The sequence below is a fragment of the Populus euphratica genome, unplaced genomic scaffold, assembly GCF_000495115.2.
Source record: "Populus euphratica unplaced genomic scaffold, PopEup_1.0 scaffold72.1, whole genome shotgun sequence".
NCBI classification, from domain to species: Eukaryota; Viridiplantae; Streptophyta; class Magnoliopsida; order Malpighiales; family Salicaceae; genus Populus; species Populus euphratica.
In genome coordinates, this window is record NW_011499922.1 from 665444 (window position 1) to 676193 (window position 10750).

General features: G+C 34.8%; 2 protein-coding genes across 2 annotated transcripts; both read left to right on the forward strand.

The window, feature by feature from the left end:
- Nucleotides 1-23: 23 nt before the first annotated feature.
- Nucleotides 24-2287, forward strand: LOC105135261 (uncharacterized). Its single transcript, XM_011040059.1, has 2 exons — nt 24-679; nt 1370-2287. The coding sequence occupies exons 1-2, from the start codon at nt 309-311 to the stop codon at nt 1506-1508; spliced, it is 510 nt and encodes a 169-aa protein (XP_011038361.1). The 5' UTR covers nt 24-308; the 3' UTR covers nt 1509-2287.
- Nucleotides 2288-5737: 3450 nt separating this feature from the next.
- Nucleotides 5738-9549, forward strand: LOC105135262 (uncharacterized). The gene is made up of 2 exons (XM_011040060.1): nt 5738-5926; nt 8559-9549. Exons 1-2 carry the CDS (start codon nt 5833-5835, stop codon nt 9227-9229), a joined length of 765 nt encoding a protein of 254 aa, XP_011038362.1. The 5' UTR covers nt 5738-5832; the 3' UTR covers nt 9230-9549.
- Nucleotides 9550-10750: the final 1201 nt, after the last annotated feature.

The window sequence follows — 10750 nt, forward strand, 5'->3', positions numbered from 1 at the left end:
TTGCCGGTTGAAATCAATAATTCAATGGTTGAGTTTTTTTAGAAGTGATTCCAAGGAAGAATCTTTGGTAAAGACTGTTCTCTTAGGGATTATTTTATAGATAGATGGATGTGATAAGTGAAGGCTTGAAAGTTTAGTTCTTTTTTTGCAACAGTCAACGAAACAAAACAAGTTGTATGTTTATAAGTATGGTTTGGAAGGACAAGAACACATGAATTGAGTAATTGTCTTAGTTTTCTTAGATTATCTTATTGGTGAATAACCTTTTCTGTCATAGGTTTTTGGCTGAAATTGGGGCATTGCTTGTTATGGATGACAATGATGAGTGTCTTGCATTGAAAGACATATACAAGAAGATTTCTGAAGAAACGAATGGGTGCAGCTGGGAGCTTTTTGAGGTATATAAACACTTGAAGTCTCTTGGTTATGTTGTTGGGCGTCATGGTGTTCCTTGGAGTATGAAGGGTGTTGAGAATAACAGCAAACCTTGTTCTTCTCAAGGGACTATTCAAAACAACAGGGTTGAAGGTGTTGAAGAGAACAGCATTACTTGCGCTGTGCAGATGCTCAGTAATTTGCAAGTTGATGAGCTGAGGCTAAATTTTGACGTTTATCTTCCAAATAGCAAGTTTAGAAAGTCTTCACCCGGTGATCCAGCCTTTCTGCTATGCTTAGTTAGGTAAGCATGATAGTAAAACCTGAATAATTTGAAAACCTTTTCCTTGAGAGGTGATTGATTGTTGAAGTTCTTTGATCACTTTTTTTTTTGTCCTCTCATATTACTGCATTTTAAGGAAAATCCTGTCAGTCTGTTTGTGCTCATCATATCTTCCATCTTTTATTTTCATGTAAAAGAACCCTTGGAAATCATTTAGGCTTTTTCTTACTTTAGTGAATAACTTCATAAGAGTTGTGTCCATGGTTTGCTGTGCTGGCTGTTAGCTGCCATGCTAGAAATTTTTTTGTTGCTGGAAATTTGTTTAGTTGCAAATAAACACAGTTTCCCTCTGAAGTCTGTAATTTATGAGATCCAAGTCCATTGTCATTTGGAAATCTGAAGTCTGTAATTTATGAGATCCAAGAAGTCCATTGTCATTTGCACAAGTTGCATACTGATGATAAGTGATGACTTTTAAAAAGAAAAAAGCTGACAGAAAAGATGCTAATGGCATTGATGACTTTTAAAAAGAAAAAAGCTGACTAAGTCCTTCAAATATATGTTGCAATCTGGATGCTAATGAGAGGAATTCCAGGATCATCACATATCAAGCCCTAATGCGTCTCATCTCATTAGTTTGTTTCCATTTTAAAGCCAATCTATTTCTCATTTTAATCTGTATAGTACTGTTTAACTTGCCTTACTTTGCAGGGGAAGTCCACCAGCCAACGCAAAAAGTGAAGTTCTTGAGAGACAATGTGGTGGGATTCCTTTGAAGTTATGTCATGTAGATCATGGGCGTGTCAGCTTCTTTTCCTTCAAGAGGGTGGAGCTCCCCATTTTGCCCTGAATTTCTGAAAGGATGCGATAGAGGCTTCTGCAGCAGATAACAGGATGCCAGAGCATAACTGAAGTTTAACAAGCCTTGCATGGGATTATGCCTCCTAAGGCTCGAAGATCTTTGACTTTTATGCAAATCATTCTCAGAGCTAAGGTTATACAGTACGCATGGCATGCAACTGTTGCTTCTGCTTCTTGTGGATGATATCATGTCTTCTGATGCTCTTTGATCTCTATTTCCTCGTCGACAAGAAGACAAGCCCAAACTGTGAAGTATACAGCCTAAATCTTTTTGGCATCTGGATGCCAATGTGTTTGAGCTTCCCTGAACATTTGGATTTCAACTAGAAATTTGTCGTCACTAATGGAGCCACAATGATGGAAACTGACATCGCAAAAGAATACAGAATGAAACAGCCAGATTTGGAGATTGGTCAGTCAATGGAGATGGGAACCATAATACATTCTGGTGATTTAATGGGTTTTTTTCTCTCCAAAAAGTCAAGACAGCACATTCTGTCATTTTTATAAATTACTCAGAGTCTATATCCCATGTTGTTAGGAGATGCATATCAGTTTGGTTTTTTCAATATTATCTGCATCATTTGTCACTGATGCACCCTTTCTTGCAAGTCGATGGCAATCCATAGATATTAACCCAAGCTTCAACTGGATATGTTGTGGCAATCTCTGTTCCCATCTTTGAATGGCTAATCATGATGTTAAAGCTCTTCATGAAGCTGTTACAACATCAGAACAGTTCAATACAAGGAAGTTATACGTTTCTCATGACTACCTCCATTTTTGTTAGACAAGTATTGTTGCCGCTGGTCGCCCTTTCGAATTACCACCTGAAGAAATTTTACTGTAATTTTTGACAAATTATTCACAGAGTGAGACGCTCCCACAAGATTTCTTTGTTTAGGATTTTTCTTATCTATAGGAGATTTTTGAAAATGATAGAGAGACAAACTTCAATAATCGGGGAAGCTAATTTAATGAGACCGTTAAGCATTTTATAAGGTTGTTTATACAGACAAAGACTAGCTTGTTGGATCGTGATATGCTGAGAATCGATCATAAATTTTTTAAAATGTTCCAATTGTGATCCCTTGGAAACTTAGAAGTTTTGAAAATAAAAAATAAAATTAACAGGAATTAAGTAAATGATAATGTGAAGGAGTCTGAATAAGTATGGAATGGAAAAAGGATTGAAGATGTAAACCCTAGACAAAAACTTTATTGAGTAACAGAAATAAACTCGATTTCAAAATAAAATAAAGGGATGAGATATAAATTTAATTTTATTAATGGAAACCGCAACATTTGTTGTAAATGTTTAATTTAATTTTAATCATGTAATATATGTTGTTGATATGATGTAAATAAAGGGATGAGATATAAATAATTTATGGTATTTTCATGCACAAGATGGGTTTATGTGCTTAACTAATTTATGGTATTTTCATGCACAAGATGGTTTATGTGCTTAACTTTTTTTTTTTATTAACGTGGGTGTCTGGCCAGTTTGTGTATACCACAACTAATTTCACGGTCCACTGAACATCCTGCAAGTCCAATGAACAAGTAAGACACCGCGAGGGTAACAGGCGTACCACACAGAAAAAATCCAATAAAAACATGAAGGAAACTATTTTCCAGCCTCACTGTCACTAGAACTCAAACCAAAATTCAAAAAAAGAAAAGCAGCGCCAATACCACTGAGCCATAACCTGTTTGATACTTAACTTAATTTAAAAGGTTGTGACCCAAAGGTTATGGTAACAAATTGTAAAAAATTATTTAATATTATTATCATGTCATTCACTCCAATGTTTTCTTTAAAAAAAAAATAGCTAACACATTGTTCGTAGGCAAACTTGTTTTTCCTCGTACAAGAAACCTGTACATTTAGGTTTTTTTATGCATTTTTGTACCTATAGATATTTAAAGCATAAATTGAAAAGTTTATACATATATATATATATATATATAATTAAATAAATTGAGAATTATATATAGTAATAAATGAAAAAAAATACTTTAATGATAACTAAAAATAAAATAAAAAATCAAAGGTGTTAAAAAATCAAATATTCTTGTATATAAAAGAATTTTAAATAACATTATTGATGAATCAAAATAATGTTTTCAAAAATTAAACATGCACAGTACCATCAAACATGCACAGTACCATCAAAAAATAATTTTTATAAAAAAAATTAAATAAGAAAAGAAAAATCATTGATAAGAAATATTAATTAAAACATAAATTATAAAATTATTTTTAAAAAATGATACTAGTAAAACAAAGCAATATTATGAAAAAAAATAATTGCTCAATTGTTATGACATAATATGTTAAACTTGTGACCTGAAATATGAATTCAATCTGGCTTAATATTTTTTTAAAAATTATATTCAACCCTTTTATAAGAAAAAAAAAAGAGAGAGAGAGAGTCAAAAGACCCGAACTTGCAGGTCCATAAGCTAGCATGCCTAGGCCATTGAAATAAAAAGCCGAGGAGCGTTGGCGGGCCTTCAAGCCCATGTTTGCAAGCTTGAGCTTATTTTTATTTTTTAAAAATGAATGGATGATTTATTGTTTGCTTCTATTTTTCTAGAAGAAAAGTAGATAAGACAACATGTCGTCTAAAAATCCATATTTAGGTTGAAAAATAGACGCAACTTGTCTTTAGCTTCAAAAACAAAAAATTCAAGCTATTTCAACTTAAAAATACTTCATCAACACCCTCATAACACCTATAAACTATTATATCAAATTCAAATACCTAAAAAAAGAACAATCCAAAATCTAATTGATTTTGTTTTGATTTTTCTAGCCTATATTTGATTTTTCATGCAAAATTGAGGATCACTACAACCACCACAAAATCCTTATCATCTCATGGAACTTATAGACACAAAGAAAACTCATTTGGGTCGCTAAAAATAGAGTTAACAATGAATTTCTCTCTCCTAGCTAGAATCCAACAATCCTTTCTTTCTCTCTCGTTTTCTTGATCAAGATCTGAAAAATAAAACAAATAAACTTGGATATGAAAATTGATTTTTTGAAAAATTAAAGGAACTAGGATTATATATATTGTGTTATATTTAAAGATCGAGAATGTAAGTGAATTTTTTATGTAATCTTTGACACTCCACCCATGTTTGGTGCTTGCTTTAGTTCGATTCTTCTTTTTTTAACCATCAACTAAGTGTTTAGGCTTTTAATTACGATCAAATCAAACAAAATAAAACATTGAGAATCAAAATAAAATTAATAAAAATATATAATGTTTTATAAGGAGGAGAATAGTGTCATCCATATATGTCCACTACTAGAAGTTTTAGTTTTATAAGTAATAATCAGCTTGAAAATAATGATATGTGTATATGATTTGGTTTTTAAACCCTTTGTTTTTGTATAAATCCTTTAAATAATATAAATATTACGTAATAGAGCTCTCTCATGATTATAATAGAATTCTTGTTACATAAAACATTATTGTTTATTAAAAACTTTGTAAAGCCAAATTTTGAGAATGAATTTTTTTAAAAAAAAATTATTGATGATTGAAAGGTTTGAAGCATAGAGTAGTTATAATAATTTTTAGATAATCAATAGGGTTGTGGCTCAGTGGTTGTTGGGGCAGCTCTCCTTTCTTCGAATCCAGGTTCGAGTCCTAATAGGAGTGGAGCTGGAGAGTTGTTCCCTTCATGTCTCTATTAGGTCCTCTCTGTGTGGTATGTCTATCATTTCGCGGTGCCTTACTTGTTTACTAGGCTTGCAAGATGTTTAGTGTGCTGTGAGATTAGTCGTGGTACACGCAAACTGACCCGAACATCCACGTTAATAAAAAAATAATAATAATAATTTTTAGATGTATTTTGATCATGTGTCGGTCATATGCTCATGTGTTACTATAGCGTTACTATAATTAAAAATATATATTGCATATATCACATTAAAATATAATATCTGGCTAAGTTTGAGTGCTTGCATGTAAATATAATTATTTTTTAAAATAAAGATATTATTGGTTGAATTAGAAAAATAAATGGTAATCAAAATACATTTTTTCAATGATTCTCTTTACGAACCATATAATCCAGGAGTACCAGAGATATTTAAAGGTTCAGGAACTGATCTGCTATGAGCATATAATTTGGGTACTATGTTGTACTTGTCCCAAAACTAAAAGGGCAAATTCCAAACTAAGTTTCATTAATATAGTAAGACTCGAACTGGAAAGTTGGAAGGCAAAATATCCCATGGCAACTGCGTAGCGTAGAGGCTAAGGAAGCAGAGCAAAAGCAAGCAAATTGCAATGGGACTTCTTTCGAATAGTATCAAGAGAGATGTGTTAAGGCCAGGGGATCATATCTACTCGTGGAAAAACGCTTACTTATATGCCCATCACGGTCTGTCTCTCTTTTTTTATTCGTTTTTGGGTGTTGTGTGATTGGTGTTTCGGGTACCTAGCGGGATTAAAGTTTTTGGCAAGTTGATATCTTGGCTTGTTTTTTGGTTTATCATTTGGTTTTTCTCATTGGTTTTTGATATTGGAGAGCAGTGTTTTGGATGGATTCAAATTTGCAAAGATGATGCTTTGGTGTGTTTTTAGGATGGCCATTGCTTTTTGACCTTTTGAGAGCAGGATTAGTAGCCTGTGAACGCGAGGTTGGGAATTTTTGATGGAGTAATGGGCATAAAATGGGGGGATTTATTCCTTTAGGTGCAATTGAATTGGTGGGTAGAGATTATATCTTTGAATTGACCAAACATTTTTTTTTTTTTACTTTTTATGTGATGCCTTTTGGTGTCGGAGTTTTATACTGCTGGCTGTTACAGGAAGTGATTGTAATATTTGTTAATTAATCATAGTTAGATACCTGTTTATGGAGTTTCATTGGAAATGATTGTCATATCTGCTGGCATAGGAACTTCCGAATTTAAAACTTGCGAAACAATTATAGGGATAGAAATATGGAATGGAATTGAAAAAAACAGAGCTTTGGTTAAGTGCTACTCTACTGAGTATTGTGTTTTAAGTTCAGAATCTTTTGGGGAGCAGGGTCATTTATGGTTAAGTGGTAGGGTGGTGGCTAATAGGGTAAGATGGGGCTGGGAGATGGTTAAGGCCTTAGATGTCTATATTACTTTCATGGTGGGTAGACATCATTTCTTTGAATAAATCAAATCAAACATTAAATTCTTGCTGTTTGTGTTAAAGTTTTACACTCCTACTTATTATAAGAAAAAGTTTAGCTAGTATGTTAATCAATCATGGTTAGACGGTTGTTTATGGAGTTTCATTAAAACAATTCGGGAATTCATCGAAGTAGTTAAAATGTAGCGTAAGAACTTTTGGATTTAGAATTTGGAAACACAATTACAGGGTTAGAATTATGGGATGGAATTGGAAATGTAGGGTTTTAATTAAGTTATTTTCTCAGAAACATTGGTAATTGGGCCTGCTAAGTGCTAATCGACTGCATATCACTATATTTTTAAAGTTCACAATCTGTTGGGCGGAATTCTTTTTTGAGTGGTAAGATGATGGCTAATAGGCACAAGGGGGTTGAGAGATGGTTAATAGCAGAAGAAGCATCTTCAGTCACTGAGATATTGTTTGTTTCTCCACACATTTTTTTGCTCTTGTATATTCTCTGTTTTGTCGGTCATCAAGGAGCTGCTCTCTCAACTTTCTCTTATCCATGAAGTCTCTTTTCTTTTGTGTCCTGGACAGGGATTGATTGGATTAGTGTGAAAACCTCTGTGCGGCATAGCACGATTCTTGTGTATTTTATGAATTCTGTTTGCTAAAACCAACGGTTTTCTTGTTTGTGAGGTTGTTTTAGTTGTTTTTGGTACTAAATCAAGGAAAAATCTTTAAAAGTTTGAATAGGCTTGGCTCCTTTGTTAGGAATTCTACTGGCATTGTTAGCATCTATCTTGTAAAATTTGCCTTTACAAGAATAACTTGTTCACCATCCATGCCATTGCTGTCTTATTCAATGTTCCTTTAGGACAGGATACATTTTTGTCATTGCCAACAATATTGAATGGCTAATCCTGAAATTTGGTAACATTTCCTCCACTCTATAGTTTGTGCAGTTTTCACATCATTGAGTGCTCGTGAATTATTATTATTATGTTGAATCATATTACCATCCACGCCATCTAGAATAAAATCATTATAATATGTAAGCCTTAGAAGAAATAAAATCCAAAAGTTGGCTTAGTACCAACTGAATTTAAGTACTATGGATCCATGCTATCCGTGGGGAATGTCGTTGCTCCGTAGGTAGTATAAAGGACCCTAAGATAAGATACACAGTACTAATAATATAGTAGATAACTGGACCTAGAATTATGTTTGATTATATTGCTTCAATAACTCTTACTTGTCAAATTGAGTTTTAACTCACAAGGAGGTCCATTGATTCACCATAAGTATCTTGTAACCGCTAAAGGCCCTTCCCTATCTTTCATCAGATTCTCATTATGGTACAACTCCCAAAAGCTTTTATAGGTTGTCCATACATGGTACTTTCTGTTAAAGTATGTTGTAGATTTGTCACTTTGTTCATATATAGTGTTGGATAGGTTCCATTTATCTTCTTCTCTGTTCATCTTTACACTTAAATGTTAAATTTTAGGTCTTGCATTTATGAATTCACGTGAAAAAGGACTCTGTGATTGTTTATGTTCAGTGAGAGGGGGAGGGAGATAGGGGGAGTGGCTCTTTTCTATAGGAGATCATGTGAAAGTTGAAGTTTAACTCATGTAGATTATTTACTTTCCAGTTCTAGAGTTGCTTCATTAATGGCTATCATATTTCTTGCATTTTCAATCTGTTCTCTCCTCAACTCATCAATACATCTAAACTTATTAATTGTGTATCACAATTTATCCTGGTTGAAATTTGAGCTATGAAATTCTGGTTTATACCCTCAAGATGAAGCTTGTGTTTATGTGCATTTCTGAGTTTTGGATATGATGTTAGCATTTTCAACATCCTTTTCTAATCAGATCCTCAAATGAAATTAGGCATATACTTTGGTGATGAGAAGGTGATACACTTCACTCGGGGATCAGGCCAAGAAATTGGCACAGGAACTGTGTTAGACCGTCTTATTTTCAGCTTGTCTCCTTCTCGTCCTTCAGATAATCCGTGCCCAAAATGTGGTGATCAATCAAGGCTTGATGGTGTCATCTCATCCTGCATCGATTGTTTTCTATCAGGTGGCTATCTCTACCTCTTTGAGTATGATGTCTCTCCAGCTCTCTTCATTGCCAAACCACGAGGTGGCACCTGCACCCTTGCCAAACCTGACCCACCAGAAGATGTCCTTCACCGTGCTTCTTTCCTCTTGCTAAATGGTTTTGGTGGATATAACATTTTCAAGAACAACTGTGAGGATTTTGCAATCTACTGCAAGACAGGCTTGCTCGTGATGACAAGCCTCAGTGTTGGTCGAAGTGGGCAGGCTGCTTCCTTGATAGCTGCTACCAGTGCTATTGTTTCTTCACCACTTCGATTTCTAACAACCAGCTTTAGCGGCCTGGCAGCTGTGGGCTATGGGATGTATTGTGTCAGCCGGCTCGTTTCTGATATCGGAGTTCGTCGCGACGTGGCAAAAATCCCTGTTGAGCGACTTGTTTCCCCTCCCGACTCTATAGAGTCAGAAGCTGTGGCTGACCTGGCCAAGGAAAATTAATTTTATACCTTACCAACACCGAACTGTGTGGAGTACTAGAAATGTTTTACTGTGGATGCTTGATAGCTGCAAAAGCTTGTATTTGGAGGCCATCCGCATCTCCCACAGGCTTATTCGTTGAATGCAGTGTATTTTGTGTACTGCGAAAATGCTTGTTATGAAAGAATTGGCATCAGATCGTTAATTCATGAACTAGTTTGGTGTCTGTGCTTCCTCTATGTTATACACAAACATATATGCAATGTAAATTGCTGACGTTGGTTAGTTTCATCTTCTACATTTTACAAAATTATCTAGGGTTTGTGAAGTGGCTTGTTCTATTCATGTTCTTGTTCACGTTCAAAAAATCTATCTTGATTGAATATCTGGCATAGTTATAATCTAAAGCTTTAGTTGGTTAACTTATGAGTTAATAGGTCAACTCAGATCTCACTCGGATTTGTCCATGTCATGGACACTTGAGTCAATTTTCAAACCGGTTTGAAATCAAAACTAGCCCAAACCATGTCCTGGGTTGGTAGATTTCTAGATGGATGTTTTCAGCAAACTTAAATTTGATAACTACACCAAAATATACTACACTACGTGATCAGATGTTCTTTGTGTATTTATAAGTGCTTAGATCCCATTCTCTTGTTGCAATAATAATTTTTTCTTCATGCCAAACCTGCAATGATTTGGCTTTGATGGAAGATCTTTTGGAAAATATTTTGGAACTCAACGCTCCATGTCTGTGAAATAGAGAGCTTGACCAAAAAGTTTTAGATGCAGAAAGCATGGCAAGATCAATCACTCTCCTCAATTTATTTCAGCTGTCTTGCACTTTTACTCATCATGCGTTCATGTGTGTAGAGCATAACCTGTAAAGACCCTTCAAGCTTCTTCGGCTCAATGGTAAGTAGATGTGTTCTTTCAGATTCTTGTCTAGGGTTTAAAATCTAAAGAAAAGTTCCGAAAACAGGATTTCTTGTAAACAATATCAAACTGATTATGAATGATCTATCTTTAAATAAATCAGCCGGCGAGGACTTGCATTGTCATCATTTGCTGTTGCCTTTCAGCGCATGCACGCTACATATCATATCATCATTATCTGGTCTATGACTGGAATTGTGAATGAATGTTCAAAGATTATGAAGAATTGATCCATCGATTCCCTTCAAAGAATGGTCGCCCGGCAGCGGCGTTAAATTGACCGCCGTTTGAGATGGTGACCCACTGTGACTCATGCTTTGGACCTAATTGCTGCGCTTCAACTGGTCATGCTGGTGGCAGTCATGTTAAAGCATCACAAAAAGATGGTTAGCTAAAGACCGGAGTTTAATATTGAACTCTTTACACGGGCAATAAATTAATCAACTTGGACTAGATCTCCCTCGGAAGGAAATCCCCTCCGGAGAGAAATGAACCTGCATTGTTGGCTGAGAGGAAGTTTCATTGAATGCTACTTTCCTCGGTGAAGGGCTGGCATGCATGACAACCAGGGATGTTGATGGGTGTCTACTGTTCAGATTTTTTTTT